The sequence below is a fragment of the Molossus molossus genome, unplaced genomic scaffold (assembly GCF_014108415.1).
Source record: "Molossus molossus isolate mMolMol1 unplaced genomic scaffold, mMolMol1.p scaffold_m16_p_9, whole genome shotgun sequence".
In the NCBI taxonomy this organism is placed as follows: domain Eukaryota; kingdom Metazoa; phylum Chordata; class Mammalia; order Chiroptera; family Molossidae; genus Molossus; species Molossus molossus.
Genome location: NW_023425403.1, coordinates 18,258,633 through 18,280,695, shown reverse-complemented (window position 1 = coordinate 18,280,695; position 22,063 = coordinate 18,258,633). Strand labels below are relative to the sequence as shown.

General features: G+C 43.6%; 1 protein-coding gene across 1 annotated transcript; it reads left to right on the top strand.

The window, feature by feature from the left end:
• Positions 1-5,910: 5,910 nt before the first annotated feature.
• On the top strand, positions 5,911-21,157 carry TRMT9B (tRNA methyltransferase 9B (putative)). Its single transcript, XM_036250602.1, has 4 exons — positions 5,911-6,120; positions 12,392-12,546; positions 16,113-16,286; positions 20,139-21,157. The coding sequence occupies exons 2-4, from the start codon at positions 12,393-12,395 to the stop codon at positions 21,155-21,157; spliced, it is 1,347 nt and encodes a 448-aa protein (XP_036106495.1). The 5' UTR covers positions 5,911-6,120; position 12,392.
• The last annotated feature ends 906 nt before the right edge of the window (positions 21,158-22,063 follow it).

Below are 22,063 nucleotides of genomic sequence, written 5' to 3'. Positions count from 1 at the left end.
CTCAGAGGGACCCAGACATCTGAGGAGGGGACAGTGGCCAGCTAGTGCGGACTGCTGGGGAGCTCGTTCGAGGGGCCCCTGGGACACAGATCTCTTGGCCCAGGCGCTTCTTGGCCTTGCAGGTACCTCGGGATGTGCAAAGGGGCTGGTTCCGGGAGAGTGGAAAAACTTGGGCTGCTGTCTAGGTGAAAGGTTGTTACCCGGAAACTGGCAGGAACAGGAAGCAATCAGAAAGGGGCCAGTCCCTCCTCCCTCTTCTGGCCTTCCAGGCTCCCTTTGATGGACCCTGTCTGCAGAGCCCCTTGGCAAAGAGGAAATGTTTGAAGAGCCCTCACCCCCACAACACAAAGCAGTGTGGAGAAAGGAGTGGGGGACCATAACTTAACAACAGTCCCAGGGACATTAGGTGGCAACTGCTCTCACGTTCTGAAATTTGCTGGAATACCCAACAGGACTGCAAAAGAGCCTGAAATGGGTTGTTTTTAAAATTGTGCTAAAATATACATAACATAAGCCCTGGCCAGTTTGGCTCAGCGGTTAGAGCGTCGGCCTGCGGTCCAGAGAGACCCGGGTTCGGTTCCCGCTAAGGGCGCGTACCTCGGTTGCAGTTTGTCCCCGGACCTGGTTGGTTGTGCGGGTGGCAGCCACTCGATGTGTCCCTTTCACATCGATGTTTCTCTCTCTCTCTCTCTTCCTCTCTCTCCCTCCCACTCTATCTGTACAAAAAATGGAAAAATGTCCTCAGGTGAGGATAAAAAAAAAAAGAAAAAAAAATATATATATACATAACATAAAATTTACCCCAAACTCAGTTCTTCGTTCCAGTGTTGGTTCCCTCAATCTGTAGTGGATGAGAAAATTAAAGAAGGTGTAGTCAATTTTTCCAAATTTTATTCAATTTTAAAGGACTTCTTTCAAGTTTGAAATTATGGCCTCCCAGCTGTTGTGGGGGTAAATTATCCACTTATCTAGGTACTAATGGTGACAATAAATACTAGGTTTTAAATGTGTGTGTGGTGGTCTAGCCTTCAGGTAAAGAATCAGCTGGTCCCTGCAGTTCTCCAAATGCCCCTTTGAGATTTTGGTGGTCTGTGAAATCCACAAGAGTGGGAACTCCTGGACTACGAGGTGGGAGCCCAGACTCGGGGTGAGGCAGTGGGGAAAATGATAGGAAACACAGAAGAGAAGTGAAACACAGGTGGAGTCTGTAGGACAAGATACCTGACAGTTAGGATTTTACTGTACTTTGCATGCACACGGGCTGTCCTCCTGAGGCACAAATATACAACCTGATTTTTTTTAATCCTCACCCGAGGATATTTTTCCATTTATTTTCAGACAGAGTGGGAGGGAGGGGAAGAGAGAGGGAGAGAGAGAGAAACATCAGTGTGAGAGAGACACATCGACTGGTTGCCTCCCGCACAAGAGCCACAACCAAGGTATGTGCCCTTGACTGGATTTTTTGTTTATTAATAACCCCACGAGCAGCTCTTTTGGGTCAATGTATTATAAACACTTTATGAAACACACTAATACACAATCTGTCCTTACATTTCTCCCCTTAATTCCATCCTTAGAAAAGCATCACAGAATTGATAGTTTTGTGGTTGACGACCCTGGTCTTCGTGTCGAAGTTCCTTCTTGAGCAGTTATTTGACAGTCAAATGACTGGTGCTCCTTGTCACCCTCCCGCTGAACCTCCTTTCCTGAGAGGAAGGGGGCAGTGCTGCTCTGCTTGCCCCCTGGTGCTCTTCGCGACAGCAGAGCCACCTTCTCCCAGCTGCTGTGCTGTGACCCCATGACCTTTATCCTGACACAGAATGAGAGCTGCTTTGGTCCAGTTGGCACCAACAGCAAATTCCTACGGATGCTCAGTGTTATATTTCCATTTACCTTGACTCTCATATATTTCATTTCCTTGTTCTTTTCTGGCCTTCTCTAATCTACAAAGTCAAAATGACGTTTCATCAAGTTCCAGGGAACAGGGCTGAGTCCTTTCCTGTGGAGGAGCCACCGCTGATAACAGTGCTCATCATCGATATTGTGCTGCGAGTTCTGGTCTTCTATTTCTCTTTCTTTATTGATTTTAGAGAGAGACGAAGGGAGAGGGAGAGATGGATAGAAACATCAATAAGAGAGAACATCGATTGGCCGCCTCCTGCATGCCCCCCACTGGGGATCAGGCCCACAACCTGGGCATGTGCTCTGACTGGGAATCGAACCGACAACCTCTTGGTGCATGGGTCGATGCTCAACCAGTGAGCCGCACCAGCTAGGTTGGTCTTTTATTGTCTGTATTTCCCTCCTGTCACTCCTTCCCCTGCCTTGCATATGTGCACACACAGTTCCCCACTGAGATGGCATCACCTTCATTCCCTTTATTTAGGTTTTGGAGATGGTATCTTATTCCTAAATGAGTTCAATTTAGACACGTAGTCCTTGAAAGTTTCAAGACAAAGTATTTGGGGGAAATATTTGATCCCTTTCCCTTAAGATAAACTCTCATTTAGTTCACTTTCTTCCAACCTATATTTCCCCCGGGGTCACCTGTTGGTACCTGTTGGGGATCCAGTGCCACATATTTTGTTGTGTTGAAGCCCTGAGGTCTACTCACAGGATTTCAATCCAGAATTCCAGGTGCTCCTTTCCTACCATCTCTCCTAGCATCTCTCCGGTGCGTCATGAAGGAGTTCCTTGTAACACAGGGAATATCCATTAGAACAGCACCTGCCGCCCTGGCCAGTTTGGCTCAGCGATTAGAGCATCGGTCCCCGGACCAGAGAGTCCCAGGTTCAGTTCCCACTAAGGGCACGTATCTTGGTTCTGGTTCGTCCCCGGCCCTGGCCCCGGTTGGGGTCGTGTGGGTGGCAACCACTCAATGTGTTTCTCTCACATCGATGTTTCTGTTTCTCTCTTCCTCCCTCTCTCCCTCCCATTCTATCGGAAGATAAATGCAAAAATGTCCTCAGGTGAGGATAAAAAAAAAAAGAACAGCACCCTGTCTCACTTGCCTCATAATTTAGAGGGAATAAATACGCAGAGTCCAAGTATCATCCAAATTATAAGCTAATGTTGCAAGCTATTTCTACTTTTCTATCTAAAAGTCATATGCGTATTACCTCCTCGTGTCATTCTTCTGCATTACTCTGGTATTAGCCTGTAGCTTCTTGAGAGTGGGGACCAGCTCTCATAGCTACCAAAGCAACTGTGTTGCAGTCAGTGCTCAGTCCAGATTTCTTGAATTAAATTTCATTATGGGAGAGCTCCAATGCGGCACATGGCTAACCTTTCCGCTAACGCTATTATACGAGGGTTGAATGCTGGAGATCCTTGATGTTCTTTCTAACCTCATTTCTTTTCTTATTCTGCACAATCTCTTTTCACTTAATCTCATCCCATGGCCCTGTCTGACAAGTAGGATAATGATGATTTTTAAATGATCTCTAGTCCAACTTGTTCAACTGAACTTCACATTCATCTTACTTTGTTGTCCTTCAGCTACCATAGAAACAGCATATCCAAGCCTGAACCTTCCCTCTGATGTATCCTCTCTGGTGGTGAATGGTAGCACCATCTAACGGGCCATCTTTTGAATTCTTCTTCACCTGTTCATATAGTAGACATTTACTGAGCACTGTGTAAATTGAAATACCAAACAAAGACTTAGTGATAAGATACATCGCCCCCCTCTGGAATATGCTTACATCAATTACAGAACATAAGGAATCAAGCAGCCATGTCATTGTATAAAGTATGTTTACTGAGTACTATGGCATTTCGAAGTCAGTTACCAACATCTAGTCCTTCCTATACCCTATTTCCTGCAGATGTATAAATCTTCAGTAACTTTATTTGACATATTCACATGCATTCCAAGGAAGGGTTTATCAGAGTTTATGTACAGTCATTACCGAAGTTCCCTTCTGTTTGCCTTTTATTCTACCACTGTATTTTAGGATGTGGTACATCTTACTGTATCAGCCTTATTATTATCACCTTGTCCTCTTCATGTGCTCTTTGCCTTAATTCTTCATCAGTCATCCATGCCTATGAATTTGATCCTTTCTCCTTAATATCTCTTGCATTTGTCCTAACATGCTTAATATCATGCCCTATATAAAGTATGTAGCCAGTTTTTTTCTTTGTCTTCACTGTGAACCTGGCCAGGCAATACCAGTCTATACTATCGTCAGAGAAGATTTTTTAAAACCCAAATAAAATGTTGTCATTTCTCTTGTTGAATAATTCAATGGTTCTCCATTATGTTCAGAATGAAGTCCAAACTTAGAATGCTAAACTAGGCCCTGTGTGGTCTGACTGCCGCCTACTCTTTCAGGCTGTCCTAGGACCACCGGCTTCCCCTCCTTCTTCCCTCCCCACCGACTGTGTAGACTGTCTGGGTTCACTGCTCGCCTCCCCCACTTACTAGCTATGTTACCTTGGAAAGACACTTACGTTCCCTCTGCCTTATTTTCTTATCTGTAAAATAAGGGACACAGTAGTTCCTATTTCTATAGTAATTTGGTAGATGCAATGATTTAATATGTGCTAAATGCCTACAATGGCCTGGCTGATAGTAAATAACTAATATATGTTTGTGTGTTGTGTGTTGCTCTTATTGTTGTTGTTAATCTACTCGAAGTTCATCAAACAGATTATAATCAGTCTCATGGCTTCGTGTCTGCATATGCTGTCGCCTATGCTTCGAGTCGCCCACTCCCCCCACCTCCTGTCCCCGAGCTCCAGCGCGGCTGTCAGCCTGTCGGGGCAGCTGGCCGGTGACGGTGGAGCTCCTAGGTCAGGCCGTGGAAGAGGGGTTGCAAACACAGCCTTTCGTTTCTGGATGAGAACGGGGCTCAGTAAGCAAACACCCCTTCTCTGTGATTAAAGCAAGTTCGGAAAGTGCATAAGGAAAGATGAGATGCTTTGAGTAACAGCTCTTTCAGGACCCTTCTCAAATATTCTTCCTAAAAATTGACCTTTCTGGCTTTCCATGGTGCAGATCACATACCTGCAGATGATTCAGAGATGACTGGAGTTTAAATGAATATGTATATTCCAAAGACCAGGGAGCTTTTCAAAGCACACCCAGTCATTGATTCTTAAATAGAGACCCAGATTAGGGTGGGGTGGGGGCAAGGGGAAATTGAGGAAAGCCACGTGCACCCCACCATCTTGAGAATCATTGTAAGAAGAGGTACAGTTTGTAGCAGTGAGGCGCACACACAAACGATATGAAGTCTAGAAAAAAACCCACTGCGCATCGTGATCAGGTTAAGGTCCATCTGCCTCATGCACAGATGAGGAATCCGGCCCGAGGTTTCACAGGATGGTCTTGTCCTACCACACCAGGCATCTCTTCAGACCTCATTTTGTACCCCCAAAACTGCTGCATTACAAAGTGCTTTTTGGCATACAAGGTCTTTTTTTTTTCCCAGTAACTAAGAGCTTTTTGATGGGTTTCATGTCAGGCCCGCTGTATTACGAAAAGTGAAAAAAATAAATGTGAGCAAGTAGAACAGGAGAACTTGTCAGAGTGACATGGAAGTAGCTGATGATATGAACAAATATTGAATAGTAGTGGAATGATTTCGCACAATTTAGTAGTATTGTCTTAAATAGGTAGTACATTTAAATAAGCCACTGTATTCCGAGTTGAATCTCTGTGCTTGTAGTTTTTCCAGGAACAAGATGAAACCATTCCATTTAATTTTGGGGAAAAGTACTGCACCTTTTACAGAAAGCTTAGGAATTAATTCCGAAACTGCTCTTATGGTTCTGGCGTTCTCCATATATTAACCTTTCTAATCCCTTCTTCTCTGGGTAATATACAGATAGGTTCAGAGGTCAACCTGGGCTGTCGCTGGTTCAATATTTTTATTATGTAAAATGACATTTACTGTTTGGTTTTTTTCCTAATAGGGCCCGTGTCCCCTGCAGAGACACCTGCAGAGTGGCTTATCGCGTGAAGGGCCTCTCTATTTGATGTCACCCTGCTATTTTGCACGTGCCTTACTCATTGAGAAGACCATGAGCAACAGCTGTCACTCTCAGAGGCTGGAAACTGCCATGATTTACAAAGACAAGAAGTAATTTTCCTGTAATCACAAGATGACTCAGGTCAGTTGCTCTCAGCTATTCCTGCAATTTCAATGATATGTGGTTTTTTGGGCACTGTGCATGTTTAGTGAACCTAATTAGTCCCAACTCCTATAATTTTAAGTTTATGGCAATGATATAAAGTTGGAGTTTATTATTGCACTTGGTGGAAAAAAGGAATTTGAAAATAGTCGTACAGACTAAGTTACAAAGACAAGAATATACAGTATTTAGGATTTTTTTTTAGAGAGCAAAATGCTTTTCTAGGACTTAAAAAGTATTGTTAAATGATAGTTTTTTATTATACAAAAGTTTACAGTATAATTTGTACTCGAAAGTAATATGTAGATTTTTTTTTTTTTTTTTTTTTTTTTTTATCCTCACCCAAGGACATTTTTCCATTTTTTTTTGTTCAGATAGAGTGGGAGGGGGAGAGAGAGAGAGAGAGAAACATCGACGTGAAAGGAACACATCGAGTGGCTGCCACCCGCACAACCAACCAGGGCCGGGGGCAAACTGCAACCGGGTACATGCCCTTAGCGGGAACCGAACCCGGGTCTCTCTGGACCGCAGGCCGACTCTCTAACCGCTGAGCCAAACCGGCCAGGGCTTTCTTTATTGGTATTAGACAGAGAGAGGAAGGGAGAGGGAGAGAGAGAAACATCCATGAGAGAGAACATTGATTAGCCGCCTCCCACATGCCCCCACTGGTGATCAGGCCCACAGCCTGGGCATGTGCCCTGACCAAATCAAACTAGTGACCTCTTGGTGCATGGGTCAACACTCAACCACTGAGCCACACTGGTCGGGCAATTTGTAGATGTTAAGTTTGAAGAATCACATATTAAAAGCTAAAACAAAAACAAAAAAAAACCTATATTTCATGATTAAGTAAATTCTTTGAACTGTCCTAACTTGTATTTTCACTTTAAAATTATAGTTTAAGTACACCTTTAAAATTTAAAACAGAGTTTTATGCCCTCATTTTATTAAAAAAATTAGTTTTCTTGATTAATGTTAGAGAGAGGAAAGGAGAGGGAGAGTTAGAAACATCGATGAGAGAGAACATTGGTTGGCTGCTTCCTGCATGCCCCCCACTGGGGATTGGGCCCACAACCTGGGCATGTGCCCTGACCAGGAATCAAACTGGAGACCTCTTGGTGCATGGGTTGATGCCCTTATTATTATTTTTTTTATCCTCACCCGAGGACATTTTTCCATTTTATGTTCAGATAGAGTGGGAGGGAGAGAGAGGAAGAGAGAGAGAGAGAAACATTGACATGAAAGGGACACATCGAGTGGTTGCCACCCAGACGACCCAACCAGGGCTGGGGACAAACTGCAACCGAGGTACATGCCCTTAGCGGGAACCGAACCCGGGTCTCTCTGGACCGCAGGCCGACGCTCTAACCGCTGAGCCAAACTGGCCAGATGCCCTCATTTTTAATACTGTCTTCTCTGGCATTTATAATAGGAGAACAATTTATAATATTTATAATTGTTTTTAGTTATAAAAGTGTGACTATGGCATGCCTAGGGTTTGTCTCTAAAACTGGCCTCTGGTAGGGCCGGAAATCATGAAATGCCAGACACACTGGGAAACTCGCCTTAGCTCTGCTTTCCTCGGAGAGACTGTCAGCCCCAGCAGGGTATTTACGTTTATAACCTACGATTCGAGGACCAGTTTGTCTGGAGTTAAGTACGGTTGTCTTGCAGAGGATGCTAAGGAAATAGCTCATTGAGTCATTGGTTCTACAGTTAATTTCTGAGTGACTGCTCTGTGTTCGGTTCATGCCCTGTGCTCAGTTCCTGCCCTCCTGGAGCTTCTAATCCAGTTGGGAACATCCACAGAGTGTAGCGTTCAAGATGGTATCAAGAGAACTGCCCTAAGAGTGACAGAGATAATAAATATACAGGATATAAAAGTATTAGGACAGATTATTTTTACCTATAGTTTTCCATGAAGTCTTCATGGAGGAGGAAGACGCTGTGTCAGGTAAGATTGAAGGCCAGGTAAGATTTTGGAGAGGGTAGGCAATAGGAAAGTGTTTCAGATGAGAGAGAACAGCCTATGGCTTCAGCAAAGACCTCAATGAGGAGCAATACAGGAGGCCCACTTAGGGAAAGGGGAGCCGAGTATTCAGGTCATGGTAGTTACAGAACATAAGGCTGGAAAGGTAGACTGGGACTAGGTCATGAAGGGGTTTTTTTATCCTCACCTGAAGACATTTTTTTCCATTTTTTGTTCAGATAGAATGGAAGGAAGAGAGAGAGAAACATCGATGTGAAAAGAACACATCGCGTGGCTGCCACCCACACGGCCCTCGGGGACAAACTGCAACCGAGGTACGTGCCCTTAGCGGGAACTGAACCCGGGTCTCTCTGGACCACAGGCCGATGCTCTAACCGCTGAGCCAGACCGGCCAGGGCGAAGGGTTTTGATTTATATTGTTCCCACCTTTTATTTATTTATTTATTTATTTATTTATTTATTTATTTATTTATTTATTTTTTATCCTCACCCCCCGAGGACATCTTTTTTTTCGTTTTTTGTTCAGATAGAGTGGGGGGGTGGAGAGAGAGAGACAGAGACAGAGAGACATCGACATGAAAGGGACACATCAAGTGGTTGCCACCCGCACAACCCAACCAGGGCCGGGGACAAACTGCAACCGAGGTACATGCCCTTAGCGGGAACCGAACCCAGGTCTCTCTGGACCGCAGGCCGACACTCTAACCACTGAGCCAAACCGAGGTACATGCCCTTAGCAGGAACCGAACCCAGGTCTCTCTGGACCGCAGGTCGCACTCTAACCGCTGAGCCAAACCGGCTACGGCTGTTCCCAGCTTTTAAAATAGCTCTTTGAAGTTACTTGTTTACGGTAGAGGCCAGGAAATTTGGGAGAGGATTTAGAGAAGATTCTCCAAGGGGTGTTGTTTAGATACTACATATTCTGAGCTTGTAGTTAGAGCCAGGTTGAAGGGAATTGGGTTTTTGTTGATTGCCACTTAACATTTGCAAGTGCAATAAAGTAAAATTTATTTGTTCTAGGCTTCTTGAAATTGTATTGCCTGATTTCTTAAAGGGAAAATTTAAACAGACTTAAGCCTACTGAGGTTTTTTAAGTCTGCTGAGATTTTGATTTAAAAGGAAAACAGTGTTTTGGCTTCTCTTGTGTGTAGGCAGTTGTAGCCAGCCATATGTTTACTTTGTGAATTCTAGTTGAGGGTGCAATATAAGCTGTTTCAATTTGGGTGGAAGTTTTGTCAGACCTCACAGATGAGATTTGTACTCTGTGAGGAGTTTGCCAGATTTTCTGCTGGGACTGTGGGCAGGTCCATGATAATTAAGATTATCTACTGCTAATTTGTTTGAAGAGTAAATCCTGAAAGTCTCTTCTTGAAGTAGAAGGAATGATGACATTAGAGTACAGTTGTCGCCCATACCCCCAAATGGAAGCCTGGAACCATCGATAATACCGAACCCTATATGTAGTATGACTTTTCCTACACATGTAAGAAGTTTATATATATATATGTATATAGTTTAATTTATAAATTAGGCACAAGAGGTTAATAACAATAACTATAATAAACTGTAATAAAGTAGAACACTTACAACAATATATTGTAGCCCTGGCTGGTTTGGTACTTACAACAATATATTGTAGCCCTGGCTGGTTTGGTTCAGCGGTTAGAGCGTTGGCCTGCGGACCAGAGGGTCCCGGGTTCGGTTTCCGCTAAGGGCATGTACCTCAGTTGCAGTTTGTCCCTGGCCCCTGTTGGGGTTGTGTGGGTAGCAACCAGTCAATGTGTCTCTCTCACATCAATGTTTCTTTCTCTCTCTCTTCCTTTCTCTCTCCCTCCTGCTCTGAAATGCAAAAATGTCCTCAAGTGAGGATAAAAAAAATAATAAAAAATAAAACGATATATTGTAATAAAAGTTATGTGAGTGTGGTCTCTCTCTCTCAAAATATCATATTGACTATACTCACCCTTCTTGTAATGATGTGAGATGATACAGTGCCTTTGTGATGAGATAAAGTGAGGTGGATATGCTGGACAAAGGGATGATTCATGTCCTGGACAAGACATAGATGAGAACAGATTTCTCCATGCTATTCACAACAGCACACAATTTAAAACTTATGAATTGTTTCTTTCTGGAATTTTCCATTCAATATTTTTGGACTGTGGTTGACCACTTGTAACTTAAACCTCAGAAAGCAAAACTATATTATTATTTGATGATACTTGTAGTGGTGATTGTTTTAAGCAAGCGTCATCAGTGGATTGGAGGCTAAAATTAGTGCGTGAGAGGATGAGAGGCAGGGTATTTCCATAGTCTCAGGGTATTATTGCTGGTGGAAATAGAGTTCTCCCACGGGGTCGTGAGAAAAGCATTTCGGGGACCCACGCGTAGGAGGCTGAGGTATAGTGGTAAGATTTATTGGAGCAATAACAAACTGTCCCCAGGTGCCCGGTGTCTCCTCCATGACCAAATGGCTCAGCTTTATCCTGCTACAGAGTAAGTCAAGTCTCTGGGGCCGCAAGTTCGCCTTTGTCTTCACCAAGCCCAGGACGACCGGGACCCAGAGATGCAGAGCTTCTGTGTTAATGCCCTGTCTGCACCCCGCCACCACGGCTGCATGTGGGCTGCTACCAGCTGTGTTTGGGCCTGCGTGGCTGCCAGGCCCCCCTACCACACAGAGACCACTCCTGAACCAACCAACAAATGCATGCTACCCAGACGGCCTTTTTTGAACCTTGAATATATTACCTGGGGCTTGAAAGAGAGCAGGCTTTCTTTCAAACTCACCAATCTCTTTCATGGCTTTTCCCAGGCTTCTGCTGGGGCCTCCCCCATCCAATTGGGTCCTTTTCCCAGCTTTTCCATGCTAAATTTTGCCCCTTTACATCGCCATTTTGGCTCTTACTGAGCAAGTCCCAAAGTTCTGCTTTGTTATCTGTTTCTACTGCACATGCACTTACTTTACCCTGAGCCTGCCTCGCTTCTACTATGCATGTGCTTAACAAAAGAATTTCCCCTGGTGTTTTTATTCCTCCCTCAGTAATCCTGGCTAATGACCAGTAACCAAATCTTCCTGCCCTTTGGGGATTGAGTCCCCTCAGCAGAGGCTGTCCCCTGGGTCGCCTGTGAATGCTGGGGTTTCCTTGTGAACAGACTTAATGTACGATTCCATTTGCTCCTTAACTACCCAGCTACCTATGCTAACAGTATGCATGGAATGCAGCAGGAGGACCAGGGGCAGGACTGAACTAGCTGATCTGCACCACGAGAGCCAAATGGTTCTTATATGCTTGAACTTACTTTCATACTGGTTGGTAAGGAGCCACAATCTAAGCACCTGGCTACTTCCCTGGGTGCTCCCCACTCACATGCCACATGAGAATAATTAATAGATTAAGCCCCCAAAAGCAGAGGCCTCTAAGACCTGCTCTTGTATCTCTCCCGCTCCTTTCTGGTTGCCCTTGTCCTGCAGGGAAGATCAGGGAAGGCTTTCTGGAGGAGGTGATGCCTGTGCCAAGAATGAGTAGAAGTTAGCCAGGATAAACACAGCATCTGTGCAGGCCCCCGGATGCGGGAGAATGTGTGGCGCCTGAGGAACCGGGGATCAGTGAGTGTCACAAATCATGAGAAATGGCTGCAAGAGGCAAGTTGAGGCCAGATCAGAAAGAGACTTGTATGCCCTTCTAAGATACCTGAACTTGATCAAACAAGCTATGGAATGGCTTTGAAGAAGTCTAAAATAGGAAGCAACACAATTATAAAAATAGTTGTGGCAGAATTGAAGAAGGGATTGAAAGGCCAAACAACACCTGTTTATAGTCCATTGAAGTAATTCCAGCAAAAAATAAGTGCCTTTTCTAAAATAGAATCAGTAGGATATAAAGAAACAGAATCCAGAGGCATTAAAAAGGTAGATTCAGTAAGGCTTTGTGCGTGGATGGAGTGGGGAGCTGCGCGTTATAAATTTTTTAAATCTATTTAGCTCAGAATGATTTTAGGATTGATCTTGCCCAGGAAATGACAATGACTAGCTTATTCCCAAACCATTTTTTCCTAAAGATTTGCAGGTAACATTATGCAAATTTCCTAGTCTTTTGACAACTTTGGTGAGATGACAGTGAAGGTGTTTCTATTTGCAGCTTCCAGTCAAGTGTAAGGTCAGCACAGCCTTTGGCAGTTGTCAGTTCCCAGTTTCAGGAAATCTGCCTCCTCCTCCAGCCATCCCTGACCCGCCTTTCTTGGGTGGCCCTGTTTCCCTAGGATGGATCATGAAGCCACTCAGCTGGAGAAACAGCACGTGCACGACGTGTATGAGAGCACCGCCCCCTACTTCAGCGACCTGCAGAGCAAAGCCTGGCCTCGCGTCCGGCAGTTCCTCCAGGAGCAGAAGCCTGGCAGCCTCATCGCCGACATAGGTAACCCAGAGCTGGGCCCTGTTCTGTGAAATCCATCCCACCGCGTCTTTCCTTTGCAGATCCAGTTTTATGTGTGCTCCAACCAGACGCCTGCTAGTGTGCCCTTGGCATGCCGATACTCAGCTCATTCACTTCATAGCAGAAATTCATACAATCAAGTCAGAAAGTAGAAAGCTTCCTCCAGTCTACATTTAGACAGGGATGATCTTTCCAGAGCTTTTGCTGCACATCCTCCATCATACTCTATCTGACACTGGTTGAATGAAGTAGGATTGAAATGACGGCTAGTGGAATGGGCTATTTTAACTGTAGAGATATTCTCATTACCTAAGCATTCGGGTGGCTCACCTTGAGTGGCTCTCATGCCTTCCACAGAAGGTCCAGAGATTACAGATTTCCTATAACTTATCATTAGTCTCATGGAGTTTTCCCCTGACCTGTTCTGTAGGTGTTTCAACAGTAGAGCCTGTCTTTAGGTAGATCATGTCTTTGTAATCGCTGATTGGTCTGGAAGATTTTGGCTCAGTGTGTTTCTGAATTGAGTGGTAAACCACAGTCTTAGATCTAAGACTAAGGTCTGGACATGCTGGGGTTCCCACTTGAGGCCTTGCCCACTTAAAACTGCTTTCTAACAAGTGTATGAAGATTGCACCCACAGCCCTGGCCGGTTTGGCTTAGCCTTTAGAGTGTTGGCCTGCAGACCAGAGTCGCGGGTTCGATTCTGGCCAAGGGCATGTACCTCAGTTGCGGTTCAGTCCCCAATAATGATCAGGGTTGTATGACAACCAGTCGATGTGTCTCTTTCACATCATGTTTCTCTCTCTCTCTCTCTCTCTCTCTCTCTCTCTCTCTATCAGAAGACAAATGGGGGAAAAAAGATTGTACCCATAGAGTCATAAGTCTGTGTTTACATGCTCTAATTTGACATTCATTCTAAATGCTGGTAAGAGAAACAGACATGTGCCCAGGGTTTGGGGTAGTTAAAGATGGTGCGAGCAGTGTGCAATTTGGGGAAGGGGCTCAGGTCATGTAGAAATAGAGGATTTTTTAAAATATCTCTATCATGTTAATATATATATTTTTTTAATAAACCTGGTTTATTACAGTGACTTTAGACCACCCATCTTCTAAGCAACCAGGATCTTAAAATCAATCGGTAGGAAAAGGAACTCTTTAGGACAACAGTATGTACAAAGGCTACTTTCTCAAATTCCAAGTGAAGCGCCGGTGGATGTATAAGAAAATGAAATCATTAGAGGACTAGATGACCACTGGGTTATTTTAAAATAAGAAAGAATAAAAGAATAATAAAAGATAAAATAAAAAGAATAAAAAATACTCTCAGAGGCAAAAGGCCTTTCTTTATATGGTACCAAAAAAAGTCAGAAAGCATAAAAGAAAATACAGTTGATTTTCATTTTTTCACAGTATTTATGTTCTGTAAAGTTGCCAAGGACACTGAATTTGTGAATCCTGGGTTATAACCCTTAGGGGAAATACAGGATTAGATTTTGTCAACTGGTCAATACCTAACCTTGTCCCACGTGTGTTTCTGTTTAGAGACACCTTATTTACCTTACAGTGTTGATTTGTTAACAGCAAACTCACAGCAACAACTGTAACTGATGCCTGGACAAAGTGTATTTAACATATTTTGTCCATGAGGCCCATCTCAGCCTTAGGAACCGCAGACAGCAGTTCAGCACGATGCTACATTTTAAACAGTGAAATCACCAACGAAAAGTACGGAAAAGCACAAAATGTATGTGGTGCAGAATACAAAGCCGAGGGAAATGTGAGCAGACACTCCCTCTTCTCTCTCCTCAGTGCTACAGAAGGTTAGCATTTAATGAGATCTCCCAGAGGACCTGAATGTTGTGTACCAATGCTTGCGGCAGTATCAAAAACCTGATTTATTTCCTGGCCATTTACGATAGTGGGGTGACGAGGCTTGGCAATGTTCTTATTTCCTCATTAGGATAAACTCTTCCCCTCTCTGCTGTCTCAGTGTGTACATTTAGAAAATGGTTAACTGCTTCATATTTGGGATTTCCACTGCTAGCCTTAAAAATGAATGCCACTAGAAATGAATTTGGGATAAATCAGGAGTGTCAGGGGTGCTGGAGATCTTTTAGGAGATGTTGAGATGTAAAAAGATCCCGGTTTCCTCATTATTACCCGATACTCTGAACACTTCCTTCTAGCTCTATAAATCTGTTTTTATTCGTATTTTTGAAGTTATTTCCCCCTTCATTTCTCTAAATGTAGCCCCTGAGCCAATTTTAAAAAGATTATTTTTTAAAAATATGACCATCATCTTTGTAATAGTCAGGATTTCAATTTTAAAACACTCTGTGGATTATATTTTCCCCACAATTGCTCTTAAATATTGGCTATTTTTTCTCATAAGCATTCTCAGGAACAGTGGCCATGAGATCTAAAATATTTCTGAGACTCTAATCATGTATGTGGAAATAATAACATTGGGAGTATTATTTTTCATTCACAAGCCCTCCACTGTCTCAGCTGGCACTGGTGAACCTTAATTATGTTTGTAGTATCTCATAATTTTGAACAGCACTTATTGAGAAGGAGTTATTAAAAAGTGTGACGTATTTCAAAAGCAGCAAACTAATCATCTTTTAAGTCTGGTAGGTATTTTAGAAAAATATCAGTCATAAAGATCTATAGGTAGTTCCAGAAGGTACACACATCAGCTCTGTTGCTATCCTGCAATGTTTCTGGAAAGGAATTGGATGCCGTGTCTGTGCTAGAACATACCAGGTACTAGACCGTGGAAGGCTTTGTTCCAAGATGGGGATTCATTCATATTATTGTCTTCTTCGCTAATATCAGTGAGATCTGATTGATCTAAGTCTTTGGGCTATGTAAATGTTGGATTACTCAGGTCTTTGCCACCGGAAAGTGAATGTCAAAAATGGTCTATTTAAGAAAAGAATAGTTCTTTCTTAGAGTTGTATATGAGTCATGAGATCATTTAAAACCGAGCATTGACGATAGGTTGGATGAAAAGATGTTGAAATCTGTTTTCATTCAAATTAAAATCTAAAATTTTTGAAAGGTCTGTTTTATTTCTATCCACGTTGTTGCCAGTAGTTTGCTTTATGTAACCGGTAAGCAGTAAGACTGTCTAGAGAGAGAACACGAGAATAAATGTGATAACATAGAGATCTGTACATACTGAAATATGTGTGTGAAGGTAACTTTTGTGAAGGACTGGGCACTGTCCCTGGGGTACTAGGGACCTATCCTTCTTTGCCACGGGTCAGCTAACAGTTATACTAGTATGCCACACCCCATGGACATTACCTCATTAAATATTTAATAAATGTTATTTATTTTTCCAATTTCCCTCTTCTATTCTATGTGAAAATATGTAAGAGCCATCTGAAGGCTTTTCTTTGGGGTTTGTGTTTACCTTCACACCATATTGTATTCTGTCTTGGTTAGTTAATGTAAAGTTATTTCTGTTCTTGTTATAAGATGGGCTGACATTTCTCCACTCCCCTTTAAGGATAGCATGTAACATGGTTTTTCTTTTATAGGTTGTGGGACTGGAAAGTATCTTAAAGTGAATAGCCAGGTACATACCCTGGGCTGTGACTACTGTGGGCCATTGGTAGAGATTGCCCGGAGTAGAGGATGTGAAGTCATGGTATGTGACAACCTTAATCTCCCCTTTAGGGATCAGGGCTTCGATGCCATCATCTCCATAGGAGGTAAGGCAGCCTGGTCATACGTTCACTCTAAGCCATGGGAATAATGTTACCTGGTTGAGGCCATTCTCACAACCCGACATCCATTCATTGTGTAAAGGTCTATGTAATTCATTTTATCTAAGTTTTTAAAATATGTCAACTGACTGAATTATTTTACTAATTTCAAAGGTACTTATGGTGGGACATATAATTGTTTTAACTAGTTAAACTTTCCAACTGTTATTGTATTCTTTTTGAGGACTCATTCCAGTTTCTTTTACTTATGAGTAAGAAAGTATTAGAGGACTTTTACTCATTGAAAACAGTACCTGTTACATTGCATTGCAGCCAGATCTTCCAATGTGAAGTAGATTTTAGAAGTCATGTTACCTTTTTGAGGCCATAAGTGTGCTCTTTATTAGCAGACTATTGTACAACTAATGCCTCCTGGAAGGATGTGTCATCTGATCTGCCACTTGCTGGTATGCAGGTAACTGGGGAAGAGAGCCCACTGGGGATCGGTCCCAGATCGCATTGTTTTTTGTTTTTTTTATCCTCACCCGAGGACATTTTTCCATTTTTTGTTCAGGTAGAGTGGGAGGGAGAGAGAGGAACAGAGAGAGAGAGGGAAACATCGATGTGAAAGGAACACATCGAGTGGCTGCCACCCGCACAACCGACCAGGGCCGGGGACAAACTGCAACCGAGGTACGCGCCCTTAGCGGGAACCGAACGCGGGTCTCTCAGGACCGCAGGCCGACGCTCTAACCGCTGAGCCAAACCGGCCAGGGCCCAGATCGCATTGTTTTTATAATGCCACTCAGTCCTCCAGCTGCCAGAGATTGTTCACAAATCTAGGGAATGTGTTTTTCATATCCTCCCAGCAAGTGTGCCCATAAAATACACGTCAAAAATTTAAAAACAAACAAAAAACAGCAAAATCTATGCCTGAAATTTATACTGGTAAGGCTTATTTTACTTAATACACATATTTCTGAAACCCAATGTGTTAGTCATATTTAAACATGCTTGGGACACTTGCTATTTAAGGGAATTTCATGGCAAATTATTTGCTCCAATACACTTTAACCAGTTCAAATATAACAAGCTTTTTTAAGCAAGGAGAACCTATATAAAACTGACTGACCAGATGAAAACACATCATAAAACTGTTCGCTCTATCCTGAAATAGATGAGAAATGGATTTATTAAACATTAGATGGGGACTGTATCTTTGTATATTGGGGCCTGAATGCCATAACCTCGGTACTAGTTAGGCCTGGCAGGGGATGGTTGCCAAGGGAACCTGTTCTGTGACAGTCCTACTTCTTTGCAGTTGAAACTGGTAAGTCCAAAATGGGAATATCTGTAATGGTGTCAACAATAAAAATAAAGTAAGAAAGAAAGAGAGACAGAAACAAGTCCATTTGACTGTCAGCATTCAGAGGAGGGATTCTTGTGGAATCAAGAAACACTAGACAGTGCTTAGCATCTTCAGTGGAAAGGAGGTTTTTGGTTTTGTCATTCCACATAGAGACCTAGAAATTGGAGAGAGGTCAGAGAAGAGGATGCTTTGCTCTTCTTTAGCTTTAGAGTCTGCAAGGCCACCTGTGTCCAGGCTCAGCTGTGAGCCACTGTCATGGGCATGGGATATTGACCAGTTTCCCTCCTTTGGGGAGATGCTCCTTGTGTGCGTGGCCAAGTCCTTCTCTGCTTCCGGTTGAAGTTGCATGCCTTGTCCCAGAAGAATGGAGCATACTGGTTGTCATCTTCGAATGAAAAATATTCCCTCAAGTGGAAACACAGCATGTGCTTTTATGAACTATAACTATAAATTAATGTGATGTGGTCATTTTCCAGTTAGGTTTCCCATTTAAAACTATGAGAAATTTCAATAGACCGCCTGTCCTATGTCCCTATACTATACCTTTACTTCCCTATTTAGAATTCTGTATTCTGACACTTTTCGCTTATCTTTTTTTTTTTATCCTCACCTGAGGACATTTTTGCATTTATCTTCAGATAGAGTGGGAGGGAGAGAAGAAGGAAGAGAGAGAGAGAAGTATTGATGTGAGAGACAGACATCAAGTGGTTGCCACCCACACAACCCCAACCGGGGCCGGGGACAAACTGCAACAGAGATACGTGCCTTTAGTGGGAACTGAACCCGGGACTCTCTGGTCAATGGGCCGACGCTCCAGCTGCTGAGCCAAACTGGCCAGGATCTTTTTGCTTATCTTAATATGAAGAAATATGTTTTCGCTTTTCTATGTCTCTAAATAATAATGTGAAAGGGAAACATCATATATAATTATACATTCCTTCTGTTTTACTGACAGATTACAAAATGAAACACTTTTTTAAAAAATTTATTTTAGAGAGAGGAAGGGAGAGGGAGAGAGAGACAGAAACATCGATGAGAGAAAACATCAATTGGCTGACTCCTGCACGCCCCCCAACTGGGAATTTGACCCACAGCCTTGGCATGTGCCCTGACCAGTAATTGAACTGGCGACCTCTTGGTGCATGGGTTGACACTCAACCACTGAGCCACATGGAGCATGTGTGTAGGTGCTGCTCTCATCTAGTGGGTGGGCCCCCTACAACGAAGAATTATCTAGCCACAGATGTCAATAGTGCTGACATTCGCTAAACCCTGCTCTATGCTAACCCTGTGGATTCTGAATGCTTACAGTTAAAGAGATGAAATGTATGTTTTCAAATTAACCCCATAAAGGGTTCTTTCCTTGGGATGGGACTGAGGGCAACGTTATAAAGTCTAGTGAAATAAAGCAACTGGTCAGAGATCACAAGACTAATTACTGATAGATGGAGGACAACACACACTGGTGTCCTGCTCTTCAGACTCACTTAGCCTCGGACCTCTGTCTTCTGACACTTCTGCATGGTACAGGGTTCGTGTGCTGCTCAGAGGAATGAAACCCTGGTTGACAGCAGTGCAAAGTGTGCCTGTTGGATGATCTTCCTTTGGCAGCTATATCTATGTAATAATCTCCCTACCTGAGATATGTGTGAAAAAAGAATTTGATGTTTTCTCTTTGCACAGTACTGTGGTGAAACTCCCCCAGGAGCTAACAGGTGAACACTTTCTATATATTTTTGGTAAAAAGTTGCCTAATAACACATTTACAGTTAGATAGAGACAGTCCTGTTGGACTCTCACTTAACTTTGCAGGGACTGAAAGTAAAAGCAATGATCTATAAGTTGACTTCTTTAAAAGTATACGCAACCATTTTATAGTCCATTAACATTATTAAAAAGGATAAACCGTCATTTGGACTTGAGCTTGGCTGGCCTATCCTTGCATTATCTACACAGAAAAACAATCGTTAACATTTTTCTCCACTTCTACTTCCTTTATTAATTTTATCAAAATTGATTAGTGGCATTAGTCTTTCAGTGCTTTGAAGTACCAGTCATTCATTAAAGCAATGAATCACTTCATAGAATTCTACTGGTAACACTTACCTAACTTAGTGCTTCCTTGCAAATTTTATCAATTCATCTTGGTCATCCTCTAGTTAATGAAATTCATAGGATTTTGGAACCGGAAAAGATTTTACACATTATTTATTCTAGGTGTTCATAGATGAAGAGATTTTAAATCCATATGAGTTAAACAATTTCCCAAGATCAGTTGTCTACTAATTACAGGAGTTGAAGCTAAAAATTACATCTCTCCTAAAGCCATGACTGTGCTATTTTCTACCATATGATCAGCCTAGTGGGAAATAAGGAGATTTTATCACATGTCAAAGTGGCATCATTGTCACATGGAAAATACTAATACATAAACGTGTAGCTTTATGTATGTACATACACATTGAGAATCTAGTTTCTTCTTTTTTCAGTTATACATCATTTTTCTACAAAACAAAGAAGAATCAGAGCGATCAAAGAAATGGCCCGAGTCTTAGTTCCTGGAGGCCAGCTAATGATTTACGTGTGGGCTATGGAGCAGAAGAACCGACACTTCGAGAAGCAAGACGTGCTGGTCCCGTGGAACAGGGCCTGGTGCTCCCGGCTCCTCTCCGCGCCCCGCCGGCCCGGGAGGAGGCCGCAGTGCGGACCCGCGGGCCCAGGCCGTCCCTGCCGCCCCCCCTGCGCTGTGTGCAGCTGCCCTGTCTGCTTTGAGGAGCCCCGTGACCCGAAGCGGTCCCACAGCATGGACCGCGACCCTGCCAGGGCCAGGGCGTGTTGTGCGCGTATCTCGAAGGAAGGCGGGGGAGAAAATGGATTCTACAACACGTTGGGAAAATCTTTTCGCTCCTGGTTTTGCTCCAGGTCTCTGGATGAGTCGACGCTGGGGAAGCACCTTGAAAGAGGGAGACCCCTGAAAACCACAGGCTGGGCCGCTGGCACCGTCTCCGTCCAGCCTTCCAGGTACCCCAGTTTCGACAGAGCTCAGCCGTGGTCCGCCGGGGAGCAGAGTTTAGATGAGGGCGTGTTTGTGGAGACCCCTGCGAGCCATCTGGCGTGGCTGCGAGCACCGGCCACGGCGGAGCATCTCCACGGAGACCGGCGGGGAGGCAGCAGGACAAAGGGCCACGGGAACTTTCTGCGTCGCATCGGCTCCAGTGCGGGGCGACACCAGTGCGTGGCTGCGGGGACCTCGGCAGGAGGGAACCCTTCGAGCGAAACTCTGAGAAGGCTGTCTGCAGAGCGCACCCCCGACGCCACAAGCCCTGTGGGCGGACAAGGGCCGGGCGGCTCGGACCCCGGGGCCTGTATGCGCTACTACCACGTGTTCCGGGAAGGCGAGCTCTGCGCGCTGCTGCGGGAGAACGTGTCGGAGCTCGAGATCCTGAGCGCGGGGAACGACCATGGCAACTGGTGCGTCATCGCAGAGAAAAGGGAGGACTGGCACTGAGGGGACCTTCCACACAGCTCCTCCAGAGATGAGCGCTCTTCACCTGCGTTCGGGATGGTTTCCTGAATTTGCATCCAGTTTTATTTATTTTTTAACCCAGCTATGCTTTGGTCTGTAGAGCCGATGCAATGATCGTCTTTTTAATCTTGGGGTAAACACAGAGCCTGGTATCTGAAGCATCTGACCAAGGGTATTTGTGGTTAAATGTTGATACGAGAGACTCTGAAGAAGCAATATGACATGAACTTCAATACGGTTTGGGGTTTTTTCCCCTTAAACATGAAATTATGATGAGACTACATGTATATTGGTTTTTAGGATTATAAACGGATTTTAAAAGATTCTGTTTTTAAGAATACCTTCTAAAAACGGCATTTTTGTAAAGCTGGGGGCTAATTTCTGTTTCTCGGATTATAATGTAGATCTGTGTGCCAGGTAACAGGTAAACCTGTCCTATTGCACAGACGGAACTGAACCTTGTGATAGATTATGTTGTTGCAGCCTTGCTTCTCCTTAAAGCCTTCAGAAGGTGAGACACAGTGGAGAGGAGCCAGGAACATAAGTACAGAACTTGTTGAAATGATAAGCAAACTTGCTTCAAGAAAACAAGGTTATCAATGTCACTCAGAAGTTTTTAAGGTACTGTTAACATATGGAGAGTAGACATGTGGGTACTTAAAGCTGGTACTTTTCTGACCTTATTAGAGGCAGGAATATCCAGTTATGATAAGACCACGGCTGCAAATGAGGGGTTTTCGTCTAGAATGATGATTTTCTTATGGACTGAAGGGATATTTAGGAAATGAGAATCTGGGTGGAGTTCTGCTTTGGCTCTCAATATAAATAGACTGTTATCGGGTAAGATATTTGGTGGGAGATCAGTTGTTGAACTTTTAAAAATAATAT